This window comes from Pyrgilauda ruficollis, unplaced genomic scaffold (assembly GCF_017590135.1).
Source record: "Pyrgilauda ruficollis isolate IOZ18807 unplaced genomic scaffold, ASM1759013v1 scaffold23, whole genome shotgun sequence".
Lineage (NCBI taxonomy): Eukaryota > Metazoa > Chordata > Aves > Passeriformes > Passeridae > Pyrgilauda > Pyrgilauda ruficollis.
Genome location: NW_024522539.1, coordinates 7,968,375 through 7,995,930, shown reverse-complemented (window position 1 = coordinate 7,995,930; position 27,556 = coordinate 7,968,375). Strand labels below are relative to the sequence as shown.

General features: G+C 39.8%; 1 protein-coding gene across 2 annotated transcripts in view; it reads right to left on the bottom strand.

Moving 5' to 3' along the window:
- Positions 1 to 27,556, bottom strand: part of IL16 (interleukin 16) — a 30,692-nt gene that overhangs the window by 2,898 nt on the left and 238 nt on the right. The window contains exons 2-17 of one of the 2 annotated variants that reach the window (XM_041469336.1): positions 23,283 to 23,688; positions 15,558 to 15,694; positions 14,755 to 14,887; positions 12,933 to 13,026; positions 12,332 to 12,474; positions 10,407 to 10,517; positions 9,916 to 10,030; positions 9,638 to 9,711; positions 9,332 to 9,545; positions 8,182 to 8,299; positions 6,913 to 7,045; positions 5,883 to 5,970; positions 4,704 to 5,179; positions 3,084 to 3,225; positions 759 to 1,854; positions 68 to 251 (exon numbers count right to left, since the gene is read on the bottom strand). In XM_041469336.1, coding sequence (XP_041325270.1) covers positions 68 to 251; positions 759 to 1,854; positions 3,084 to 3,225; positions 4,704 to 5,179; positions 5,883 to 5,970; positions 6,913 to 7,045; positions 8,182 to 8,299; positions 9,332 to 9,545; positions 9,638 to 9,711; positions 9,916 to 10,030; positions 10,407 to 10,517; positions 12,332 to 12,474; positions 12,933 to 13,026; positions 14,755 to 14,887; positions 15,558 to 15,694; positions 23,283 to 23,688 — 3,664 coding nt within the window. The remainder of the gene's footprint in view (positions 1 to 67; positions 252 to 758; positions 1,855 to 3,083; positions 3,226 to 4,703; positions 5,180 to 5,882; positions 5,971 to 6,912; positions 7,046 to 8,181; positions 8,300 to 9,331; positions 9,546 to 9,637; positions 9,712 to 9,915; positions 10,031 to 10,406; positions 10,518 to 12,331; positions 12,475 to 12,932; positions 13,027 to 14,754; positions 14,888 to 15,557; positions 15,695 to 23,282; positions 23,689 to 27,556) is intronic. The other variant, XM_041469337.1, reaches the window with a different exon arrangement.

Genomic DNA, 27,556 nt, shown 5'->3' with positions numbered 1-27,556 from the left:
CTCTACAGCTTTCCAAAAATCATGCACAAAAAAAAAAAAAAAAAAAAAAAAAAAGAGGCAGGTCTACCTTTAAGGTTTCTTCATCTAAGGCTTTGACTTCCTCTATAAGCTTTGCCAGCTCCTCAGGGGAAAGCAGAGAGATGACTGACTGCCCCAGCACACCGGATGCTTGAGGTGAGCCCTGTTCCGGTTTGTCTTCCTCCTTCCCTTTGTCTGCCAGGCTCACCGTGTATTCTCTCAGCTCTGAGAGGCTGTCCCATTGTGACAAGAACAAAAAAGAAACATTGAGTTATAAGAGAACATACCCACTAAAGAAAAAGGCAATTCTGGAGCAGTCATCTTTTCATCTCATTAGCATGTAACTCGGGTGGTAACTCCTACAACAGTTATAAATACGGGCAAATGGAAATTAATCATGTTCACTTAAAGGAAGTAGAATCCATTGCATAAAAGAATGAGAAAAATTTCATGGCCTTAGGCAAATGCATTTAAATTTGCTTTATCATGGAGATACTAGAAATAATGCTCCTTAAATTGGAGGATGTTTGAAATGTCCATGTATGGATATAATACAAATCAAAACCAAGATTAACAGTCATGAGTCATTTAACCTTCATGGTCTAAAAAGTTCTTAACTTAGCCTGTGCTTTACTTCTGTGTGCTAAAGCTCTACCTTAGAACTTCAATCTGTGAGTGAATCAGTGCAGCTGCTCACCAGTGCTTATTTGTAAATCTGAATTTTAAATATGGTATCTTACTTTAGGGAGAAGCCAGTGTCCAGGTGATGGTTCTCACTCGCAGGTGGGGTGGAAGTCCCATCCTCCTCCATGGAGGACTGAGACACTGTGTCCAGAGTTTCCCATGCACTGTTTCCAGAGGAGGCAGGGGACTGAGGAAGGCAAAGCAATGATTTCATTAAAGCAGATGACACCTGGCTGCTGATGGAATAGATTTTGCTACATTTCTCATCAAATGGCTTCATTATCTCACAAGCCTGGGCAGCAGTGAGAGGGAAGCTTCGTGATCTTAGGCTGTGTGCCTTCGCTACTGACACAAGATGGGAGTTAACCGCTCCTGGAGTTAGGAAACTTGATGAACTTCCAGTGCTGGCATTGCTGCTTTGCTCTGAGCAGGTTTTCTCTGGTCTGGCAACACTCTCCCTTCGAGAGGATGATCTGTCGAGGCTCTTTGTAGCCATGGCCACAGGTGGCTGTTGGTGGCTGTTCTCACGATGTGGGAGGAGGGGCTGGTTTGAACAGGCTGCAGCTGCCTCTGCCCCTGCTGCAGGGGAAGAAGGTTCTTTCTGCACCGATGGTTTTAGGCTCAACCTGCGGGGGGTTTTTTCAGGTGACTGTGGAGCACTCAAGGATTCAAATGAGCTTATTCTTTGTTTTATTGATGATCCTCCAGGAGACACACGTGATAAGCTGGATTGCAGTTTTTTACTGGAAATACTGTCGTGGTTGGGAGGACTTTGGTCTGCCTGTGGTTTTAGATCTGAATTTGCTTTCCTCAATCCTTTCAGACTTTGGCGGAACCAGGTGGGCTTTGGTGCAACAGGAGGACCCTTTTTCACACTGTCATTTTCATCTGATTTTAGCACTTTGGAACTGACTAATTCTGATTCTGATTTCTTCATAACTGTCTCTGAGCTGCTTCGATTTTGATTCTCTTTTTTTTTGTCTGTGCCAGGTTGCAAATCTAAGTGGACGTTGTTTTCACTCATGGTAGGATTAAATAAGCTTTTTATGCAGTCAGAAATTTTAACCCAGGGGTCATCTGTTGTATCAAGACTATAATCTACCCGTGCTTGTCTTTTAAGTACAGGCCTTTGTATTGATGAAAGTGCAGTCCCTGTAATAAAAAGACATCGATTATAAACAACACTTCTCACTGCATCATTATTAATTCATTAATGTTGAATTTCATTCAAGCCTCTGATAAATATTTTTTGAAGTTTCTAAAAAATTTAATCATTTAAAAATTCTTAATTCTTGATCCATAAGTTCTGAATCCAGACACTGAAATTAACTGAAAAACAAGGCTTTTGCACACTTTTATATGAGATTGCTTTTTTAGAGGGTTCACAAATACTGAAATTCTGGGGTGCTGAAATCTTGATACAGGATGTAACAGCTAAAATAGAAAGTTAAAATTGCAATGTTGTTTGCAGTCTAGAGAAAAAGCTTGTGTTACAGTAAATTCTTTTTAAAAACAATTATTTTCTACATTTATAAGTATATCCTACTCTAAAAAGACTATCGTAGGAAGATCTTCTATATTTATGTTTCCTCAAATTTCCTCAGGCTTTTCCAGTTGACTTTTCTGATAAGTAAAAACTTGATTCTAATATGGGACTATTTTTTACTTCAGAAAGCAATTAAGCATTTTAATGTTAGACATGGCGAAGCTGAATGGCAGCAAACTTCTGTTTGTGCTGCTGCATATGTATTGTTTTCTGCTTCAGTGTGAACTTTTTTTAAGGCAACATTTTTACTTTTTTTTAATGATCTGAGCCATAACTTGCAGACTTACATAAGCCTGTATGTTGTAAGAGACCTCTTGAGATTGTCTTGTTCCCTTAGCACTGTTTCCTTAATTCTAACTAGTACAGCAGAAAATTGACTTATCAGTGGTTTGTATCATTGCAACACCTAGGGTCTTGAAATTGTGCAAAAAAATATCCTTTAGAAATGCTAAAACTAAGCTTTAGTATGAGATATTCAGTATAACTAAGCAGTGTCATCTTAAGCAATACAGAAATACTGTACCTGTCCATTAACAATTTTTATAATAAATCATCTCTAATGCCGCTTTTGATCTAGTTTCTCTTTTTTACAAAGATTAATTATAATTTTTAAAAATTACAAAAAATCATCTCTTATGCTTATTTTGATCTACTTTCCCTTTCTTTACAGATTAGTCAATAATTTGAAATTTCATCAGTTCATCCCAAAATTTAGAGATGTGGTTTGAAGACTACATTTAAAGAGAAACTGAAGTCAGCTCAATACCCATTTTGGAATCCAAACTAAATACTAGATATTTAGCTGGGGGAAAAAAGTTCATGGAATGAAACATACCTAATTTTTCTTTTCTTTCTTGATCTCTTCCCACTGGAGCAGCAGTTGTGTGTTCCTTATCACATGCAGTAGGAGAAGTGGTGAATACACTTTGGGTTACATCGGTTTGATGTCCCTCTAGCACTGCTTCTCCAACTTCCTGCTGAACAAACAGGAAAGAGAAGTGTGTCAGAATGCAATTATGCAAACCACACTATATATGAATCAGAAAAAATATGTGAGTCTGGAAAGAAACAGAAACCCCATATAAAACTGTGGTAGGCAGGCCTCAGATTGACTAATACAAAATTTGTGGAGAATAAGGGTTAAAAAAAATTTAAAAGCACTAATAAAACCTTCTCTTAATGAGCTGAAATACATTCTGACCAGAAACTTTCTCTCTTGGGTATATACAGATATACAGATGCTCTTAATAGAGGAAGTTGTCTTCCTGGTCAGACCTTGATTTTTCATGGATTTTATTGATCTTAAGATTTAGGTTTTTCTCACCATCATTTAGAATGACTAAGTACAAAGAATGAGAAGTTGCAGGGAGTGATAAGTTCAACAAGTACTTATTACCCTTAATTTTACTTCTGAAAGTTGATTTTCTAGCAGTGGTTTCTACTGAGGGGATGGTAAAAATGACCTTACCTAAGATGCTTAGCTGAAATTTTCTTGGATATTAACATCATATGTGGACTTCAGTTTGCTCTATATAATTTTGTATTGATCTTTGCAGCTTGGGAACTGGTTGTGGGGGGATTGCAGTTTTTTGTGTTTGGTTTAGTTATTTGTTGTTTTGGTTCAGTTTTTTCTGTGTTTAGTTTTTTGTATTTTTCCATTGCATTGCATTGAGAGCAGTTAATTTCTACTGCCATATTACTAAACCTGAGGAAGTTTCGGTTTTAAACAAACCACAATTTTGTTTCAACATGCAGATCTCACAATCCTTCATGCTCATGCAAAAGTGAAACACTGTCGTCCTAGATGAGAGAGGGAACTGAAATTTAGTAATGTAGAAATGTACACTTTTCAAATACTGTAGCTCATCGACAAAGATGTATGTGCACCACAATTTAAATGGGCTAATTTAATATCTCCTGGTTTCAAGAAATGTATCTGAGCCCAAGATTCCCTGCTGCACATAATATTAGTGCTTTCTTCCAATAAAAATCCACTACTGAAACAAAGAAATTATTGTTTTATGACTACTTCATAAACGATATGACTCTGTGACACAGGTAGTTGGGGTGAGCCACACCAAGCTGGCATCTGAGGCTGAAGCAGAGCATGCTTGATTACCACCAATGGCACATGCTCGTGAGACTTGGATTCATTCTTGCAGCTGCTCTCACTGGGATTTCGACTCAGATACCTTAGTATGGAAGATTTTCTTCAGACCATTCTCTGCCTTCTGATGTTACTTTGAACATAACATTTTGTGCTAAACTGGCTTCACTAAGATATATTTTCAAAACAGAAGAGCCTCATCTCCTTCCCCCAATTCTCATGTGTATATACATTTTCTATTTCTTTCCTACTCTTCTTTCTGCTGCTATGCAAAGCCACTTTGCCTTCCTCTTTCCCCTCCCTCACAAATATGCAGACACAAGAAAAATGTTGTAAATTTTGCTTTACCTGAACACTTGAAGAAGGTGATGCAGTCACTTCTGATACAAGCTTCTCTTTTCTAGCTGCATTACTCTGGTCATCACACGTGCAGTCCTGCTTGAAGTATTTCCTTGGTGGAGGTTTGGGCTTTGATGATTTAGGTTTTCTAACGAGGATCTCTGATGACTTCTTAGTGTTTTGCAAGGCTCGACCACCTTCACTACAGGTTGGAGGGGAATTTCTCCCTGAATTATTGGCAGAGAATGAGTACAGCAGCCCAGGCTGCTGGGTGATTGGTACATCTACACTGTGTACTCTTGCTTTCAAGTCTGTGAGCTGGTGCACAGCAGCAGGGGCACAGGAGGCCCGGGGGTTGTAGCTACTGTCACTGCTGGAGCGGGTCATGAGCCGCTGTGCCCTGTGGCTGCAGCAGCCCACGCTCCTGTCCATGTGCTTCTCACAGGGCTGCCTCCCGTGCCAGCTCATTTCCAGCCTCTTCACACCTGTACCAGGAACATGGTCAAAATGTCTGCTCAGTACATGCAAAGTGCTCTCCTAAGATTCAGCTGGTGAAATCTGCAGCTAAATATCATCCTCGGTGGATGCAAAGGTGTGATTTATGCATTGAAGGCTTGTAGGGTCAAGAGTCAACAGCCAAGTTCCTGAACAACCTAATAACATTTTTCCTATATATAGATATGTCAGCACTATAGTTTTACTGATGGTGACTGTTACCTGTTGGTCCTTTAGAAGACACTCAAAGCAGTATCATTACTGGGAGAGCATGTCATACCTGAGCTGGGAAAATAGCTCCAGCCATGACTGCATTTCCTCACAAAAAAGGAATTAACAAGTTTTACCCCCAGGACATCACCTTCATAGTTCCTTGTTGTCATAGTCCCGTCACCTGCAGAAAGTGGTTTGAAAAGCTCTAAGCAGAGCTTGTGAATTGGAGAGGATGAGCAACTGTGAGAGGAAGTTTGCACAAGAAATTTTTGTTGGTAATCAGACAGACTTGGTCTGTTTCCATCACTCTGTAACATATCATTGGAGACATGTTAGGAGGGGTGTCCTGTGAGGTTTCCTCCTCTTTCTTTCTGCTCTGGGTTACTTGACTTTTCAAGGAGTCTAATACAGTATGTAGTCATCCTTGACATCTTTTAAGTCAAAATGACCATGTCTCAGTGAATGCATTTATTCCCTTACCTTCAGTACTCCATTGGTGTCTCTCCTTTCCAAATCTGTTGCTTTCCACAGCTTGTGCAACAGCTTCTTTTAGCTGTTGCTCAGACACCTAGGAAATATTATGCCATTTTAGTCTCACGAGGTGAGTTAATTGCACACCATTATATTTGTATATATCCCAATATATATGAAGTATCTATATGGATGTGCTTTATTCAGCGGCTGTTTAGGTAAAATGGGACCTTTCAAAGACAAACATTCTTTTGCACATTTCACTAGAAGTGGAGTCCTGGATTTAACAGATGAGGTAACTCAATACAACATACTTTATGTAACACTTTAAACTTAATAATAATTTATACAGTATTTGGTGTTAGGAAGCATTTTGTTGAAAAACCTTGCAAGAAAAAAGATTGTACTTCAATAATAATTATAAATATTGGCAGGGCAAGACCTAAATTTTAATTACTGAAAGACAGTGTATAAACATTTATTTCTTTTTGGGGAGGTATGTTCCCTCTTTCAAATTATTTATTTATTCTTGTCAATTCTTTCTTACATAAGAATTATGTTTTGGGTTATTCCTTAAATGTTATTTCTGTAGTTTCCTTATTCACTGCATAGAACCTCATGTAAGACTGTTAAGACTGTCACCGGTGATCTTCAAATCTTAAATGATTATACTTAAGAGAGTGCATATCTCAGATTTTTTGTGTGTGTGCAGTGATGATCATAACGCTTGTCAATTCTTTCTTACATAAGAATTATGTTTTGGGTTATTCCTTAAATGTTATTTCTGTAGTTTCCTTATTCACTGCATAGAACCTCATGTAAGACTGTTAAGACTGTCACCGGTGATCTTCAAATCTTAAATGATTATACTTAAGAGAGTGCATATTTCAGATTTTTTTTTGTGTGTGCAGTGATGATCATAACAAGATCAGCATCTTTGTAGTCAACATTTTTCCACTTGTATTAGATCAGGACTTGCTCCCTCTTAGTTCTCAATATGAGCTATATTGAAATTCAGAAAGAATACAGACTGTGCTACCTGTGGTTCAGGGTGTCTGCTGACAATGATTTGTACTGCACCAGGATCACAATGGCTCAGCACAGCATAAACTTCATTAAGGGTTGTATTTTGTACTGAAGTTTCATTAATTTCAAGAATTTCATCTCCACACCTAGAGAGATGTTAAAAAAAATGAGAGGATGTAAACAAAAGAGATTTTCTCCTGACCTCATCTCACCCATGTGAAAACATACAAAAAACAAATTCATAAAGTCAACCTAATTAATTTTCTTACAGATTAAATCTGTCTTTCTGTCCTGTTACAGAAAATAGAATGGGAATGAGTTGGATGTCAAGGGGTTTTGATCTGCCATGTTGCATGCAATCTCTGAGCTTTCTGCATGTTCAGCTGTGCACGCTTGGTGTTCTTTCTGAAGCTCAGCTGCTGCTTCCACCTACACCTTCCTTCCTTTCCAGTTAACATTTCACATCTCATGTCTTTATATTATGTTAGTGCTATTTAAGGTCAGAAAGGATGTTATGTTTCTGCTACATATGTGAATAACTTGTTAAAAGAAAAATTCCAATGACAAACTACCAAAATCTGCTAAACTGGATCTTTATAGATAAAATCCAAATTTGGTTCATATGGAAACTGAGACTGCCTTGCTCTGCTCTAGTTCTCACACACGTTAAGAGCCTGACTGAAGGCACTCATTTGTATCATGCAAATATTCAAATAATTTAAAACTACAGTTCTTTCAGCTAAAGTATTAGAGAGGAGGATTACAGAACACCTAAACTTAAATAAAAAATACTTCACTGAAACTGCTGTGGTCTGTTCAATTCTCAATATGTTCAACACTACTAGTTGGTCAAAAATCTCTGAAAGTGAATTTCTACACTCTCATTAAAGCTCATTTCAGCAAATCTGTTTTTCTATTGGGCAAGAACTGATAGAATTTGAGGAGCTTGTATCAGGAAAACAATCTAATGCTCAAACAAGCCAAATTATGCCATATGTTTAGGTTTTTCCAAATACTTTCTCACTTGGAGATCTCCTCCAGTAGCAATGCTACAAGCTTGTCTAATAACTTCAAAGTTAGCCCAGCTTGGACAAGAGGCAGAGATTTCACTGGATTGCTGTATTTCTGGAAATCCCACATATCCTGAGAATAGCACACGTGCCTTAAACCCCAAATTCCTAGAAATCAATATTTCTTCCTGCCCAAATAGGTCAAAAATAAACCCATACAACAGATCAATGAGGAACTTGTGGCATAAGACAGCCAACCTTTCTCATCCTACCTGAGTCTCCCATCCATATGTGCCACTGAGCCTGGCGAGAGGGTGTGAATAAAGATCCCTGAAATACACTGGAAGTAAGGGATGCTACATAACCCAATTCCAAGGCCAACACCTGGCTCTGAAAGAATCAATAATAATAAAAAAACTCCATAAGAAACAGTCAAAGCAAACCATTGAAGAACCATCTTAAAAATTAATCAAATTCTTTTTTCTGCACAAACCAGAACAAAAGTCTTGTGTCATGAGTGTTGCACATTCAGTATTTGTTGCAGCTTCCACTGCATTTTTCTATACCTTTCTATTGTTTTATTATGGGGTTGTTACGGGGGCTTTTGTTCCCATCATGATTAAAGTGTAACAGACACAATGGAATGCAGGTTTATTTTGCAAAATAACTGTCGTTATAGAAGAATTCAAATGACTTTACAAGAAGACAGAATAGAAAAAAAATTAAGGGGCTAAAATTAAGTGGAAAAACAAGCTAAAATTAAGGATATATGGCTGCTGTTAGCTATATCATTTCAGTCCTCCCTCTGTTTAATACAGCTAAAGACTTTGTGAGTTTACCCTCTTTGTTCTCGACAGTCACTGATGTCAGATCCCATCCTGTGTGTTTGGTAAATCACTGGTACCTCACAGAGGCTTTGCTTTGTTTGTTGCTCTGATGTTCCTATATTTAAAAGTTTATTTCACTGTGCCAGTGGTTGTTTATAAGTAGAAGATGATGACAGTTGGAGAGGAGGTGAAAGAACTACAAGAAGACGTAGATACTTATTTTATTTGGTTTTAAGCCTTTTCAAGAGTGAAATTAACTGCTTGCATAATTACGGGTAAGAGCTGCACAGTCTGCTTAGTAAGAGGCATTTGTTGGCAAGAGCTTTACTCTTTCAAGTGAAGGACGAATGTGACTCTAGTGCTTGAGAGCAAAAAATCCTCAATGACTGGCTCTTGAGGACAGATGGTGTTCAAAATCCTGCTGTTGATAGATACTTGTTAGCACTGACAGGTACCGAGACCTAATTTAGTCTATTAAAAAACCTTAGTTCAGGAAAAGAATCAGGTTTGTGAGGAAAGACATTCAGAGAGCAAATGAACAGTGGTTTGTCAGTCAGTGCTTTGTTGGCACTGCTCAGTTAATGTCAACACTCACCTTTGTTTAGGGTAACTTCCATTATGACCCTGTCATTGGGCTTTGTAGGATTTAAGGAGAATGCTGCATTTTCTGAACTGAAAGAGCTGTTCTCCTTGGTTAAGCATGTGCTGGAGCTCAGTGACTGACACAAGAGGGGTGACTGACAGGTGGAAGCAGAATGAGGTGTGCTGAAGCTTGTCCTGACTGTAAGAGTCAGAAGACCCTTTTTGGCCTGCTAGAAAGAAAGACAGTGAGTGAATGGGTTGAGCTGACATGCACATTGTGTCTAAAACCAGAGATTGTTTTGGCAGGAGAGTACATAACCTTAAATTTCTGCAAAGCATCATAATGTGTTAATCCATGCATGGATTCTCCATTCAGTTCTAGGATTTCATCACCTGTTTTGAAAGAGAAAAAAATATATTACTATTACTATGTTGTGCAATAAGTTCCATGGCAACATACATGCACTCCAAAGGACTTTTGCAAATGCAAAAATAGATGCAGGTGTTGAAGTCACTTAGGGCTCATTTCAGCTTCAATCTGTCATTCAGTGTCATTTTTTGGGAAGTGGGAAAAGGGAGAGAAGAGGTATTTCCCACCTTCTTGCAGCCTTCCATCAGCAGCAGCAGCTCCACCAGGAAAGATGGTTTTGACATAGATGCCTATTGGTCCATAAATGCTGTCTTTACCACCAACAATACTGAAGCCCAAACCCTAATTTATGGAAGAAAAAGCGTGTGAGAACCCATGTTCAGTTCTCATAACATTTGTAGTTTCTTCTGCATTACCTACATGGGCAGTATTGTCAGTGGAGTAGTATAATACATGAAAAATAGTCAATCATTTTCCTGTAGTAAGAGTAAACGGAAATTTCAGCAGAATCCTCTCATGTTTTGCTTTTTATTTGCTCCAATCAATTAATTCACTATTATATGCAAATAGGAAGGTGTCTAAATTATTTTTTAATTTTTTTTCTTGGATATGAATTAGCAGCCCAAAAGTAGCAACCTGCAGTCACTTCTCTGCACTTTGCATGTCACATTTGTGAGATGAAGTAAAACTCACAGTAAACCAAGAGACCCAGTCTTACCTTCCCTTGTCCTTTCATCAGTACAATGTTTGAAATCACTGAAGCCTGTGAGCCACAGGATGTGTGCACAAGTTGTGCTGTACTTAGGGATCTAGATGGCCTCGAAATTGCCTGTGAACATTAAAAAAACCAACAAAACCCACCATTTTCTTTTATGCATAAGCAGAAATTGTCGAACATACATTGCAGCAACTTGTTTGTTTGAAATTTTCTTCCTTATAACTGATGGTACTAAAAATTCTTTTTAAAAAAAAAAAACTTTCTAATTTTCATAAGCCATTTGTTATTCAGAAAATTGCTGCTCACTGAATTTATCCTGTAGGGGTTAAATCAGAGAAAAATTAGGATGTTGGTCCTTGAAGTGGTGAAATGGTGTAGAAAGATATATTTGTGCTCTGCCTTGAGTCCCCATGCAAAACCCCATTTGTGGTCATTAGGGGACATAAACAAGTATTATCATTTTTGCCTTCAAGAACTGAACTAGAATCAAGACATTCAAAATCTTTCTTTCATCTTGTGACTAAAAACTTTATCTTGGCACATACCAAACCTGTTTTTAGCATTTTCCTCAAAATATTAATTTGTGCTGGATTTCTTAAATTCAGTCTTTGAGATTTGCCCCATTTTAATAAAATTTTAATGAAATATTTAGTGAAATGTTTAATAAAAATCTCCTATTTCAGCATGGAATTGGGTGTTACAAGATAATTTAAGCACTGACAGAAGTCATTACCCAAAGCTAACTATGCATGAAGTTCAGCGAGGTCAGAGTTAATTGAACTCATTACACACCTGAGAGAGTTCAACACTTTTTTTTTTGCTTTTTTTTTATGCAGCAAAGTGAAACTAGCAGGTGTTGAAGAGTGAAATATCAGCCAAAATTATGGCTTCTGCATATGTGAGAGTTTCAGTTTTGACATGAAAACCAGATTATCTACTCAACATGGGCCTGGGAACAGGATTAGAGCTGAACAGGTATGCAACACCAAAAACACACTCTCCAAAACGTATCCCTCTGTCAGACCAGGGTGACTGTTTATTCTGGTATGGGTCTTCTGAATCTGAACCAGGAAATTTTCAAATTTCTTTTGCTTCTGTGTAAGAAGGTGTATTTTTTATTTCTGTTTGTGGTGGGTAGCAATACCCAAAGCCCAGATGCTGCCGAAGAGCCTCTTCAAACGGGCAGGGTGTGCCACGCAGGAGCTTTGGGGAGAAGGAAACCCAGTGAATCCCTGAGGACCTGTCTGTGCACTGGGGTGTGGTTAGGTTGGGGTTTGTGCTCTGTTTTGCAGCCTCCTTGTTCCTGTTAAAGCCTTGGGTCCCTCAGGGTGGGTGATGGGCCAGGAGAAGGCAGGGAGCAGCAGGGAGGGAGGTGGGAGCTGAGTGTGAGCAGCTTTGCCTCCATCTCCTCCTCCAGGTCTGAGCCTGGGGACCTTTGGCCATAAATAACCCAAACATTTCCCAGCCTCTGATGGTCACTTGGCATCCATCTGGAGAGCACAGGAGACAGTCTCCAGCCTCCTTTAACAGGTGTTTATATTTGTCTCTTTCAGTGGAGACCATGGTGAGTCCGTACCCGCTTGTGGCCATGGCTGGGCCAGCACAGGTGCCTGGGGAGACTGGTGGCACTGGGGCTCAGAGCAGGGTGTTGTAAACCACCCTTGGGAATTCAGCCACACCACAGAACCTGCTGGGCAGTGGGAGGGAGAACCTGGAGAAATGGGGGTTTGCTGGTACGGAGCCTTTCCCACTCTCCCACCCCTCACGGAGGAGATGTTGGGGGCAGAAAGCAGAGGAAGCAGAGTGACCATTGCCCTGGCAGGGCCTGCAGGGCAGACGGGATCTGGCAGGACGTGCCATGGTCATGCAGAGAGCCCTGCTGGGCACAGCGCCGTGTGTTTCCCGGGTGGCTCCGTGGCACTCACCGGGGCTCTCCCTGCAGGGCAGTCCAGCTGCTGTGACAGCGATTTTCGGCTGGCGTGGAGGGCGGGGGGCTGGCGGTCCCTGAGGGGCGCAGCTCGGCGGGGCGCCGGGCCCTCCAGAGCCCCGGCCCAGAGCGGGCTCGCACCTGCCGGGGTGGGCAGAGAGCCGCGTTACTTTCAAGGGTTGGGCACCTTGTACAGGCGTTTTAGGCAAATGTTACTCAGAAATGTTTTTTCCTTGTTAAATCTCTTTGTGAAGGGATTGATGTTTTCAGTTGTCACTTTGGCGACAGCAATTAATGTTAAATATAGTAAAAAGCATGCATTCCCTACCAAAAAAGTGTTGGCTGTTTAGAATATACCATAAAAAAAAAAAGCCCCAAACCATAAAATGCAAACCTTATGCACCAAACCTGGCTGCAGGATGTTGTGCATACAGCAGCTGATGATTTTATGCATCAGCAATTCTTAGCTAAGGATCCCAGAATAAATTTGGACAACATTCAACATTTCTTTTAGCGCTGTAGTACCATCACACAATGGGAGCCTGTGATCTGCACCCTCTGAGTATTGCAAGAAAACAGATTATTGCTCTGCAACTTACTGGTGGAGTTACTGCGAGTCCGCTGGCATGCAGCCTTACCGTGCAGAAAACCATTCTGTATTTCCAAAGGCCTTTCCTTACGTGTTGGTGTTTCCTAAAACAAAACAAACAGAAACCCAACAAACGAAACCCATGGCTATGCAAGAAATTTCCAAAATGATCTATTCTTAAAAAACAAATTTCTTCTAATTTGGCTTGCACAGATTTCAGCCTAAATTAAAAAAAAAATGGAGCAAAATTCATTATTTAAAATAAATGGGAGGATAAAGGGGAATGAAGCTCAAAAGTTTGCTATGAAAATGATTATTACAAAGTAATAAGATAGAAATAGATTCAGGTCCTTAGACAAAATGAACAGAAAATTAATTGGACACCCCCAGTTGGTCCAGACAGATCAATAGCTTGATGAATGGGTAAGAAATAGCCATGCTTGTCTAATTTCTGGAGGTAGCGCATACTTTTCAGGTACTCAAGCACCTTGGGGAGGTGTTGCATTCAAGAGGAAAATTCTTAATCCCATCTGTGCAATGGTGGATAGGTGTCTAACTTTTGGTTCAGAGGGATGTTTTTCAGTCAAAATACAATCTGAGCATTTAAAAACCTCTGAGGACTAAGTTTAAGAGCTTTAAAAAAAAAACCAGTACCTTCCAGCTGGAATCTCCTGTTGCTTGTGAAAATATGGCCCCTAATTCTAGCATTTAAAAACTTGTAGATTAAACATTCAGCTTTCTAAATGCAGGTTTTTAGAACTTTTGGAAAATAAGTACATGATCACATCTGAATAACAGTTGATGTTAGGAATAATTTCTCTAAAAACCTCTGAGGACTAAGTTTAAGAGCTTTAAAAAAAAAACCAGTACCTTCCAGCTGGAATCTCCTGTTGCTTGTGAAAATATGGCCCCTAATTCTAGTATTTAAAAACTTGTAGATTAAACATTCAGCTTTCTAAATGCAGGTTTTTAGAACTTTTGGAAAATAAGTACATGATCACATCTGAATAACAGTTGATGTTATAATCAAAGGAATAATTTCTTGGTGGTTCCTGCAAGTCCTGATTCTGATCCTGTTTCCATGACACAATTATTTTGATCCTGAGGGAATCCCGGTTAAAGGAAGAACATTACTAAATACAGACACCATATGGAAATTGATATAAATAAAACAAAATGCCAAATTTTTCTGTGTTATTCTCTAGGAGCTGAGACAGGAGCAGTGTCAGAGCACATTCAGGAGTTCTGTTTGGAGAGACCACCTACGGCATGCTCATTTTCCTCTTGGACAGCAGGTGGGGGTATTGCCAAGTAGCAATATCCTACTAAGTCTTTCCAGTCCCATTCCCTTAGGGAACTCTTCAGAGTAAGAAATACGGAGAAGATCCTTAAAAATGAATTTTGAAAATGATTTTGCAGCGTTTCTTTTGCCAAGCTAGCTAGCTTAAAAAGTCTTTGCTATTAACTATAGATCATAGATTCACAGAACTACTTTGTTACAGGGCCTGCTCTCTGGCTTCTCTGGGATTCATGGATCTTCCCTTAAATCCATTTCTGCCTTTCTTCAACTTCTAAATGGAAAATTAACATTGGCAAGCTCTGTGTTTCTAAATGAAGGGTTTGAACAGCCCTTGCTAGAGCTTCCCAGGACCTTAGCCTCCTCACAGCCTCTGTTTATCTGGGAAAAAGCTGTGCTGAAAGTCACCAGAGTCTGACCACAAGAGGTTTTGGGTTTTGTCAGGAAAGGCAAAACCATCTTCAAATGTCTGATGAACAAACTCCCCTCCTCTCTAAAGTAAATGTCCAGTCACCCCACAGTTGCTCATGCTTACTTTGTGAGCCATCATGATGTTCACCAGCCGTGTTGTTGGGGGAATGAGAGACTCAGCCTCCTTTCTGGACAGGTCTTTCAGTGATTGTACATTTAATGCTAACAGTTCATCCCTTGGGCTCAGGCAACCATCCCTTAAAGGAAGAAAAGAAACATTTGTGTATTATTTCACACAGAATAATATGTGCCTGTTCCATGTGCTACCCATCTTACTATCTGAAGAGTCAGCTGCAGTTCTCCCTTTGCTTTGACCTGGGCTGCCATGAGGTGCCTGGGTGTGTCATACACCCCATCCCCTGCTAGGATTTTTCCCTGTTGCTGCTCTCTTCTGGCTAGTCCTGGTGATCACTGGCTGCCTGACGATCACACAGCTGGCATTCAGGCAAGATATTCCTCCCTTCTCACTATCTTGCACTGAAAGATTGAGCAAAGACTACATTTACTTCCTGTCAGGAACCTTGGCTCACATTGCTTTCCATGGCCTTGTGGGACTGATGCCAGCCTACACTGCCCTTTAACAAGGGATTACCATTTGAGAACCTGATGTTGTGGACACTCTCTCTTCTTCCAGGTTTTATTTCTTGGTGTAAATGAGCAGCATAGATCCCTGAGTGGTCACAGTTTTATTTTTCTACAATCTTGACCTGTCTCCAACTGGAAGCAAGGTAAGGAAGGATTCCCAGACATCATTTCTTTTTTCTGGAACTGAGCTTCAAGGCACAGCTTGTCACAAAAAGCTGGTTGTGCAAACTCTGTGCAAACAAATGTCTCTGTAATAACTTGCTAACTCCTCATGTACTGTACCTGTTTGCTGGACCTTCAGCAGGCACATGGCTGCCTGTTAACCCTTTCCAGAAAGATGCACATCTCGGACTCCTGGAGAGCTTGATTCCTGAGCTGCTGTTCCCTGATGTGGAACACAGCCTGCAGATGCAGCTGTCCTGATCCAGAAGATGAAAGGTTGCATGAGCAAAAATGTACTAAAGCTGTTAAGTTACTTACACTTTTTCTGAACCTTTTTAAGAAAGGCTTAGAACCAGGTTGCCTCCCAGGAGAGCAGGAGCCTTTAACACTGTCCATTTGAGAAAAAACAATGGTGTTATAGAGTCAGTGTATTACAGAAGTTATTTTCCTTAGGACTTCAGTGGCTTCTGGCTACAAGAGAGAAGAATTACAATATAGTGTCCCTTTGCATGGGGGGGAAGAGAACAAATAACAGACTTTTCATAGTAACTGGGTAAAGTTTGCCTATGCTAACTATTGTAAGAATAGACAGGGAGGAAAATAAACACATGCCAGAAAATTAAATGCTCTGGAAAACAGAGGAGGTCTGAATGGAAAATAAGTAAAATAAGTGTATACAAAACACTAGAATCTCCACCCCTGCTGCTGACTTGTTAAGTGGGGGCAGGGGACCAGAGAGGTCTGTAGAAGTGGAAAATTTTTTGTCCACTCCAGACTGGTTGAAATTGCTGTAGTCTGCATTGCATCTGGAGGACTAATTGTAAGCATATCTTTAATGCAGTTATGAATCATTAACACAGGGCCATTCAGAAGGAGAAGTAGTGCTTTGAGACATATATGGAAAGCAAAGAATGGAGCAGCTAAGCACAACACATTTGACTGGGAAATACACTCCTGTGGCACAAATGCGAACACCTAAAAATTTAAGAGACAAGGAAAGCTGGAAAGTTAGCACACAATTTCTTTTCCATTTGCTTAGTATTTCTCCTGATTCAAGAGAATCATTCATTTCTCACTTATTCTGCTCCCAACTGAACCCACCTCCTCTGCCCTCGCCAGCCTCTCCATACTCCACAAACTGAAGAGGGCTCTCAGTGTATCCTGGATCCAGGCTTGTTCCCAAGAGATTTGTATGACTGAGGTATAGATTTCTGAAGGGGAGGCAAATTTCATATGTTAGGACAGGCCACAAAACATAACAGTGGTCAACTGTCTGTGTTGCTCCCAGGGCCCCTGGTCAAAGTGGCAACAACTAGTTCCAGTCATCTGTAGTCCTCTGAGAGCCCAAGGAAAGCTGTGTAGCCACTTTCACCATCAGTAGGGTTTAATTTCCTTCCTAGGCAGAGTTCATCCAGCCCTGAGGATGAGAACCATTGCACTGCTTCACCAAAAATCAATAGGCATTGCATCATTCCTAGCTGACAGCAAACACAAAATGCAAATTACAGCAATGTCAATAAAGGTCATTATCTTTCAGGCTGACTGCCGAAGCCTGGCTCCCATTCTGAAACCTGCCAGAATAAATCTAAGGCTGTGAATGAATGAAATATTTAACTTGGGGCCCTAGGCTGAATCCAGTAGGTAATGGATGAGAGCTGTACTTGTATTGACTGACTCGTTAACTCTGTGGGTTTGCTTACATTCCAGATTGTCTGCCTTTGATGAGGAGTGTCTGAATTTTACGAAGCCTTTTTTGTTCATGAAGAATTTTTCTGGTGAGTAATATGTTGGTAAGGATATAAGCATGGACAGAGTTCTATCTTAAACCAGTTGACTTGAACTCTAATATTAGTTTTGGAGCTTTTATATTTACTTTTCACCCAAGATAAATATCTTGGGAAATACTTACTTGAAATCAGGATTACATTATGTTCTTTTTCTTTCTTAATCTTATGGCAGTTCTTTGAGGTCTTCGGCACAGTAACAAAATAAAGATTAACATTCTGATGCCTTAAAATTTGAGATCTTGAGTAGCAAAAAATGTGAGTTCCCTTTTCTGTTTATTTGCACCTACCTTTATTTCAGGTAGGATTATAACATTGCAGGTCAGATTCTGCGTACATGGAGCATCCATTGAAACTCATGGGGTTTTCAATAAGGTAGTATGCTTGTTGTAAAACAAGAGAAATGTAAGATAGATATTAAAGATGGGAAATTATTCTGCCATTTGGCTGAGTATTTCTGAGATGTCAGCTGCTTGTGGATTGGGGCTGTTCTGAAAGAATAATGGTATTAAAAACTCAGTGTTTAAAAAAGTTATTTTCTTTCTTTTCCCTGTGGTCAGAATTCAAGTTTGAACTTGCCAGCTTCTCTTCTTAGGTGTCCCTACTCTTGTGAGATGCTCCCTTGAAAGAGACACATATCTTCCCATAGACACCTGTCAGACACACACACACAACTTTGCACAACTGTTCTCCACACTTCATTTTATTGATTTTCATAGGCCTTTTCAGACTCCCCAACTAAACTCTGTTAAAAGCTGAGTCCTATAGCTTGTTCACAGTATATAGCTACTGTGTTCATCATGTTTATAAATATCCTCCTAATTAATTGTCCAAAAGTGTTGTGTCTCTGCCCAGTTTCACAGGACATCACAGAGAACAGTGGGTTTGGCTCTGAGGTTTTTCATTGCAGCACCATGAAAGTCTTCTGGGGAAGAGATTGTATTTTGTACAATGGGACACATGCCAAGCTGGAAATTCTGGGTTGTATTAGGACATCCATGTGAAACATCACCAAATCAAAACTGATATGAAGGTTTTTCCAAGAACTGTAAGTTGCATGTACTTAGTCACTAGGAAAGTAGAGGTTAAATCCCTTGTACACAGCAGAAAAATCCTGAGAACAATTTTTGTTTAGATTTGTAGTCATATTACCCAGTTGGGCTACATTTCAAATTAGCTCCGTGTCTCAATCATTGCTGCAATTCATTTAGGTGAATTACTTAAAAAAATAAGTTTTTATTGGTCTATGGACATGTGGCAAATATCTGTACGTTGTCAACATCTGTATTTTTTGAGTCCTGGATATAGATCATTATATTCATATCCAAGTTATTGCAACATGACAGAAAATGAACAAAAGCTGTTCTTCAGAAAAATAAATGTTTGACCAATTATTGTGCCCGCAGTCAATTTGCTTTGGGTTTAGTTATTTAATATTTTTTTCCTGTCTCTGATTATTTTATGCATAGAAATACTGCTGATGGTTCCAAGAGTAAAGACAGTATTTATTTTTACATCCTTTTTAAAGTGTTCTGTTTCTTTTGAAAGGTGATTTGTAGGTCTGAATACAGTGAGTACTGAAAATTTGCTAAAAGAAGGTTATCAGGTTTGAGATGGGGGCAGGTGGATCCTAGGTCAAACTTGTCTCTTCATCATTAGAACATATATTTAAACATATATTTCTGCCAGTGAAAAAACTCTCTGCTTTGTCTTCCAGAACTTCAGGACACTGAGGAAACTTTTATCTGCGTTGTAAGTTCCACTCAAAGCAAAATTTGTATTTAAACTGAATCTGCTTGGCTGAAAGATAAAAATTAAAGGAGTTTAAGAGCCTTCTTGAATTTTCCACAGGTGAGAATAGATTCTTGTGTTTTGTTCTGGAAAAGTTATTTTTACTTCCAAGCCAACTCTCTCTTCCTGTTCCCGTTTTTTGTCATCCAAAATGCAAAGCTTCTGAGGATGTTTTTTATCTGCCATTTAAAAGATTCCTTTTTCCTTCATGCTTTCATTAGGCATTTCTAACCCAGAGTCCCATCTCAAAACATCTAATTCCAGATGTTGTTTAGAAATAAGGGTAACCATGGCATCTGTGGAAAACTGAAAAACTTTTGTGCACTCTTAAAGTAAGACACAGTAGTTAGATTGTCTGAATTGAAATGTTATACAAGGCTAGTTCAAGTAAGGTCTTGGACTCAGTTAACCAAGTGCATGACAATGAGCTAATTGACTGCTAGTTTAAAAAAAAAAAAGGAAAAATAAAAAGAAAAAATATATCTAACAGCAGTACAATAATGTATTCAAATATTTAGTTTTTCTGGTCTTTCACAGTCTTATGACTGTGAAATGGCTGGGGTTTCTGAGAGAATATGGTCTTTGGGGATTTTCTTCAAGGAGTAAATTTTTTCTGCATCACTTCTGACAGAAAGGGCCAGAGTCTCTCTGGCATAAACTCACCCTGCTGGCTCTGACGTAGCAATGCCTTGGTCTTTTAAAAATATTTATAGTAGATGTAATTCATTTTCCCAGCAGCATACTCCCTCTGAAACCAGTAAAATGGCAGAAGCTGGAAAGCCAGGATGAAGCAAGGAGCAGGGCATGAGACCAAGTTTTGTCCTAGATTGACAATTCAGCGCATCTGATGTTACAGAAGGACCTTTCCCCCATCATCTGCCCTTTGGTGTGTTTTCCTGGGAGCCTTTGCTGGCCTGCATTTTGCAGCATATGCTGTATTAATGGAACAGCTCCTTTCCCAGGATGACCTGGTGATGTGCACCAAAAGCAAGAAGGCTGGGCAAACAGAAAGAGAGAAGTGTGAAAACTGAGGAGAACACAAATATCTAAATAAATGCAGTCTCTTATCCTGGCTTTGGTTTTCCATCCTGCCCGTGGGCTTGTGTTTGAGACATTACAGTCTGTTGCCATAGCACTTGTCCTGGTACCAAAGGGCCAGCTAACTGGTGTTTGCATCAAGGCAAGTTAATAAAATTATATTCTGCTGCTGACCAAAGTAGAAAAATTACCTTTTGCCTTTTCTCTTCTTCAAGCAGAGAGTCAGGGACTAAAGGAAAAAAGGATGCAGAAGTTTCCAGAACCAAGTAGAGCCATGCAGTCAGGTCAGCTTAGTTCCCATATTTATTTCATCTGAATTCAGCCCTTTTCTATTCTAGTTTATTCTAGATGCTATTTCAACCCTGCTACCAGCCCCACTGGTAGCTCTCAGTGCTTCCCAGGATTTTGGGGGTGTTGGAAAGATGTAAAGGAATGCTTCTTGGAGTAGTAGAACTGCTTCTTGCAGCAGCTCTCACACTCAGCACAGCCTGCTGTTCTCTAAAGGAGCTGATATCATCTATTCCTGCCCAGTTCTCCAGCTGGAGTGATTTCATTCTGAGCAGGCAAAGACATCTTCCACAGTGTTTGCTGTGTCTGTGCTCAGGATATCAGATACTGCTTACCATTTCTTTGGTTTCTTTTCTTTCAGGCCTTGTGGAAATTGCTGATTTTGTGAGAAGCAAACTGTAAAGGAGATCTGCTTGTTTGTACATAGACCAGCTGGCAGTCCACCATACCATACCAGACCAAGCACACCTCATCTCAGAAAGTGTCTGAACAAGTGACACCAGGGTAACCCTGGGACTCTAGACACAGCAAGAAATAGTCAGTGTAAGTGAATAGTGGGTCACAGAAGCCAAATGAATTAAAAGACTGTTCATCTGCTCTCATTGCTGACAGAACATTAAAGGAGGGGGAAAAACCCCTCTGTTATTTAGTCCTGCAACACTGATTTGCTAATAATTTATTGCTTATGGTGAATCCCATGCAGTCAGTAGAGTATGGCCCAGAGAGGCACTTAAGGTTTTCAACAGAAAAAAAGGAATTTGCATTTTGAATGCATTTTGGTGTTACAGGTTCCCCCTTGCTCTGGAGAAGAAATGCGCAGGGAGCATTAAATCATGTAGCACTTTTAGACATTTTTCTCTCCTTCCTTGTGACAGCAATATTAAGTTGTTCTGTTCTGTGGGAGTTATTAACACCTTCAGAGTCACGCTTGGGGCTGGAGGTGCTGGAAAGCAGACGAATAGTGGAATATCCTCAAGAACACCACAGAAAGAATGGAATCAATTTTCTTGAACAAAGGCAAGGATTCTTCAGCTCTGAGTCACACATCATGAATTTCTGAAGTGTCACATTTAGATGGAGGAGAGAGAATTACACTGGGACATGAAAAAATGCCTGTTTGACTTCTTAAAGAGAGAAGGCTTAAGCTTTGTAAGATATGTGGTACAGGAAGATTGTTCTGACAGGCTTCTGCCTGGAAGGTAGAGATCACTGCTTTCATACTCCAGGGGGAAAGCCTCAGCAGCACAGGACAGGGTTGGTATGGCTGTTACCATGTTCATCCTACTTAGCAAGCCAAGACTTGAGAATCACTCATTGATCCATGACTCTGAAAGGTATGGAAGATTAGCAAGTAGCATTTGAAGAGGTTTAGATTGCTATGAGAGCTCTGGAGTGGGATTTTAATGGTACTCATAGTCTACAGCAGCACTAAGCAACCCAAATGCTGCTGTGAGGGACTGAGCTGCTGACTAATTTATGTCAGCATCTGACACACGTTCTTCAGTGACACTGATGCTTCAGCCTAAGGGTGGATTTATACCCTTAGCAGTTCTATTTCATATGTGCAAAGGCATTGTGGGACTTACTCTATTCCCCAGATCCAGCTGCTTGCCAGCTATAAAAGCAGACAATCTAAACTTCCAGTCCGAGATAAGATACTGAGGAGTTGCAAGTGAGTATGGATCACAGCAGTTATTGGAGCCCTGCACACTCAGGAGATGTGCAAGGAAATGGACTGTGGCAGCTGACACATACCTAAGTGCTTCAGCTTTTGAAAAGAAAAGATGGAGGAGTGCACAGAGGCCAGCTCCTTCACTCACTGAGACAGCAGCAGGGTGCATAAGGACTGTTTCCAAAAAGGAGGAGTTGGCATGGTTTTTCAGGGGACTGAGTTTTGGGGCTTGGGTCTTGTTTTCTGTCAAAATGCAATAGCAAGTTGGTTTGGTTTTGTCTTCCTGCTGGGACTTTGCCAAGGGTGGAAACACCTTGCATTCATCCTGCTGCAGTCTTTGTGATGCTGGGCATGCTGTGGTCATTATCAAGGGTAAGGGGAAATTCTGATTTTCAGTACCACTTGTGCCACTGTGTGTTTAGACATAGATGTCTAATTTTAGCCAATACATATTTTATTTTATATAAAATAAATTAGAATATACAAGAAAAACTGTTTAGGTGAAAGAATCAGTTCTTTCAGATAAGCATGCATCTGCACAGATAAAAGGCATAAGGTAATAAAGGAGGTGCCAAGATGATACTTGCAGTGAGGTCCTTTTTACACATGACAGCAACAGGTAGAGAGAAAGTGGAAAAATTTTCCTACTGAAAGAACTTTCTAAAGCCATCTAAAATATATTGCTCAGACTGAAAAATTGTTCAGATTGTTAGGGTTCACATAGCTGATTAGAGAATAGCATTGTAATATGAGGCTCTTAGACTTTTTACATCTCTAGGAAATGTGACATCTCTGGTGATTTTAGAGCCATCACTACCTTCTTCCTGAATCAGAGGGCAAGAGCATCTGCCTACTGAATCTCCTGTGTCTGACACAGTATTAATATAATTCATGCTTGCATGACTTGGGAGATATCATGGTATCACACTACAAGAGCCCTTTGCTACAGTGACAGGTTTATATTTTGAGCTGAAGAGTCTCTTGCAGACAGAATACACCAGCTGTACTTGTCTGAACACTGATAGTGGCCTAGAGGCACTGATTTCAGCAGACTGTGCATCAGCAGAGTGCAACAGCACAGCAGGGAAGCCAGTATATTTTCATGCTTTTTATGCAGAGCAGGAACACTGCAGGCTCATAGGCTCTGAAAAAGCCAAGTAGAACCCTAAGTTCCTGAGAAATATTAATTAATCCATTTAGGAACTACTGCAGCAGGAAACTTAGGAACTACTGCAGCAGGAAACTTTACAATACACAGCACAAGTTGCCTACCTTGGTGAGGAACTTTCTTCTCATGTTGTTGCAGTTCTCATTTGCTTCAGCTTTGGACTGGAGAATGCTGGTGACCACATGTGGAGGATCAGGTGGGCTGTCCTCTGCCTCTGATGTGCATGGCAGCTGAGTTTTAGGACAGCAGTCAAAATCCTCTTGACCCCAGCTGGTAGAGATCTCAAAGGGATCAGGGCATTTCTCGTCGGGACTTGACCCATCATCGCTGGTTTTGGCATTGCAGAGTATGAGTGATCTTGAAATGGAGCGAAACTTTCTTGACTTCCTGTTCCCAGGATTGCTCTTTTGATCCATCTTCAGAGAGCTGCTGCTCTTTTTTCTATCATTCTCCCATTTATGTGGCATGATACTTTCAGTAGTTTTCTCTGCTTCTGTGGTGCTAAATATCCTCCAGGAAAGGAAATATAAAAGTAAGTTGTAATATACCCTACTTTCTCCCACTTAATAACCTACGCTACTGGAAAGCCCTAATGAATAAATCGAATCAACAGAGCCTTTCAGTCTGAGAACAGCCACGTGATATCTCATGACTTGCTAATTCTGCTTCTGTGCAGAGCTCTCCTAGATCCTCCTTCACCTTTTCATTTTCTTGCCATGCTACCCAAGCAGAGTGGAGTGCTTTTAATAAATGTTTGTGATACTGGCATTGTCTGCTTGCTTTGGGCATCTGCTGAATTTGCATGTTGAAATCCCAAATTGAAAAGGAAGATACTTTAAAAGCATTACTCTATCCTCCTAATATTATTTGGAAAGAAGAAGCTCCTTCTGAAGTTTGATTCATGAAACCACTATAATTCAAAGAAGATTAATCAAATTGTCAACTCTAAATTCTCTGCCTGGCACATCCGAGTTGTAAGTGGTTTAGCAAAAGTCAATCTTAGCCTTGAGAGAGTAAGGAATGTCAGGCTGCCATAAAGCTTCCACCTTTGCAAACCAGAACTCACTTAAGACTGTGCATTTAAGAGTAACAGAGGGATCCAGTGAAGCACTTAAGATGTGAATATCTGATTAGGGATTGAATTCTATAAAGGAATACAGCTCCAGTACATCAATCAAAAAGTGTCCTATTACAGAAATGGTTTGTTTCTGCACATGATTCAACATATAAAATTAAGGTAAATTGGAAAAAATAAATACAGTCAAAATATAGCAAAACTTGGAGCTTTTGTAAAATGAGTAATGTAATGAGCATTTTAAGATAACAAAGGGGTTAAAAGTCTCAAAAAAAACCTTATAGAAATGCTTTGGTAGGTATGTGTCAGCACTAAAAATTCTACAAGAGGATGTCTAAATTAATTACTTTGACACTCTCACCTAAGTTTTATCATAATATTTACTACACAAACTTTTCTATTCTCCTCACAGAACCCAACTGATGCTAATGTTGCCATTCTAGAGAAAATAACAATTGAAATGTAAGTACTTGCATAAATCAAAGATGCTGGTTATACACAAAACTGAAAATCAATGTAATTTGAAAAGCACTTCTCAGGTATCCTATTGAGAGAAAAAGTTTGTCCATTGTGCTCTAAATTGGGTTGTTGCATTTGGTTTGGGTTCTTTTTTCCCCTGTTTCTATGCAGAATTAAGTATGCATATATATATATATATATATATGCACTTTGTACCTGAAGTTCCACTGGTGATACAGAAAGAAAGAAGGCAGATTTTCTAAAGGCTCCTTACAGCCATGACAATAAACACAGGCCTACAAACTCAGACCAAGCCAGGATAATAAATCCAAGTCAGCATGGTAAGAAAGCTGCAGGATTATTTTTCTTGGGGTTTTTTTCTTATACAATTAAACAGGAAAAACAAAAGCAGATGATAAACACTATGCCACTGAGCATCTGCCTAAAGGAGCTATATGGCATTGCTGGAGAAATCCGCAGTTCAGCATGAATCTGAATTTGCTTGAATTTGTAAAAATAAAACAATTTTCAGGTGCAGCAGACATGTCCCAGGGAGCAGGATGGCTTTTTGTGCAGTCTTTTCTGATGGTTTTGGATAGGTAATGATTCTGCAGCATTCCATCATGTTTTCTATCACACCAGTCCTATTATTGCTCAGCCCTTATGTCTATTTTCCCAAAACAAAATCCCTAATTCTTCAGAAACTCATTCCCTGATTATTGGAACACCAGGGATTTCCTAGCAAGACACTATTTCAGGGCAAACTTTGAAAGTATCCAAAAAATGTCAAGTTTCCTAAAGCTGGTGTGCTTTCTGCCCCTCTCTGTGTGTCTTGGGGATCCTCTGCTCCTGTGGGAGTCTGACCCCATTGGATTGGAGCAGGGGAATGGAAGTCACTGGGATCCCAGCCTCCCTGATATTGGCATGAGGGAAGCTTTCAGGGTCAAACTGGATTTGCATATTCTCCATCCCCTTCAATTCACAGAACATTCTACTTTTTTCTTTTTTTCAGAGTAGCCTCTCTTATGAATGAAGAGTTTGGTGTGATTGAGAACTGCACAGCCATGCTCTCTTCCTGTGACACAGAGCACATGAATGTAAGGTTTGGAGTTCTTGTTTGTGACTTTTTAAAAATGCACCTTTTAGTGTCTTGATAAGCCTAAAGCTTTAGTCTATCATCATATACATGAACTAAATTCTTGAACTTGGAAATCCCTGTTAGCATCTCCACTGTATTAGGAAATTAATCTTGTTAAAGCCTATGATGTTGTGTTCCCTGTATGTCTAAATGTAAAAATGCAATCAGGCCTATTAGACCAGAATGTGGAGTTGAAAAAGAAAGAATGGCTGGGGTGAAGAGAATTTCTGCAAGTCTCTACTCTCAGCACCTGGGTAGGAAGCAACAGAGCTGGAGGTGAGTGGAATGTGCATCACTTGAAAATCTGCTATCGGGATCAGTGCTTCTTCTGTGATACTGGAAATTGCTATTAGAGACTGGTAACACCATCACAAATGTTCCCAAGCTGCACATTCAGACCTAAACAATCCTGCCTGTGTGGGGAAACTAAAAGAAAGAACACTTTTCATTCAAGTATTTCAATTTTGTACAAACATTAAACACACTCTTACTTTTCTCAAAGAGGAAGAATTTTAAAAGAGCTATTAAGCATTTGGATAAGCAGAGGACTTGATAGCTTAATGGTCAGAATGCAGCTCTCTGGAGACTGGCATGCTAGAATGAAGTCCTTTCTTGCTCTGCCTGAAGCTAGGGGGCTTAAGGGAGAACTGCCATCAGTACTAAATGTCCAAGAGGTGCCTCTCTGTTTCTGCTAAACATCTGGGATGCAGGGATGATGGAAGTACCTGTTGAAACAGTGAAGGAAACACGGGTCTAAGTGCATCCTGCTTTCCCATCCCTCTGTAATGCTCCTGAGGAATTTTATCTTATGCAAAGAGAACTCTGCCCTGCTCCATCAGCTGTTTCCTCCTCCCCCACCCCCATGAAAGCTTCATCCACTCAAAGACCAAGTTTAACCCTGAATGACTTACCCAATCCCACAGTGAGACAGGGGCTGACGTGAAAATAAACCCACTAGACCCGAAGACTTCCAGTTAAATACTTGCTCTTACTATAAGTATTAGATCACAAGTCCTAACTAAGGCAACATTCTTTCCAGAGCTGCTGATTCAGGATTGCATAAGTGACAAAAATATAGAAGGTATCAAAAACATAGTCTGTAAGTTTTCCAATCAAAATGTCCAGAAGTGTTATTTTACACAGCATACAATATCACAAGTAGCAGAGAAGCTTTGTGATTCATTGCTATCTTCCACCAAATTTAATCTGAGATATTGATGGCTTGGACAATTACTTCAAAGTCAATTCTCCAAACCATTCATCTTTTTCTCCAGTGCACTCACTGCTTGTCATTTTCTTTTGCCATTCTTATACCTCCAGCTTGTCTGATGGAAGCTGTCTGTGGTTTGTAATGCAAACCAAATGTTCTTTCTATGTTTCATTTTTTTTCCCCCAAGCTTTATTTTTCCAGCCTTAAATCTTAAAAGCCCAAACTCAGACTGTCTTCTGCAAACAAAATGCATGATCTGAGCTGTAGCCATTTGGTTCAAATTTTTGGTTGGATATTAAACCAAGCATTTACAAGATACAAATAATTTGGTGTATCTCCCAGATTGAATGTGAATGCTCTGCTGTTAACCAGACAGTAGAAGATACAGGACTTTACTAGCAAGAACAAGATGAGTTTTACATTACCAAGTGCTAGCAGCATCCTCTTTTAATCTAGATCTTGCATCCTAATTTAATCTAGACCTTGTCATCTTACT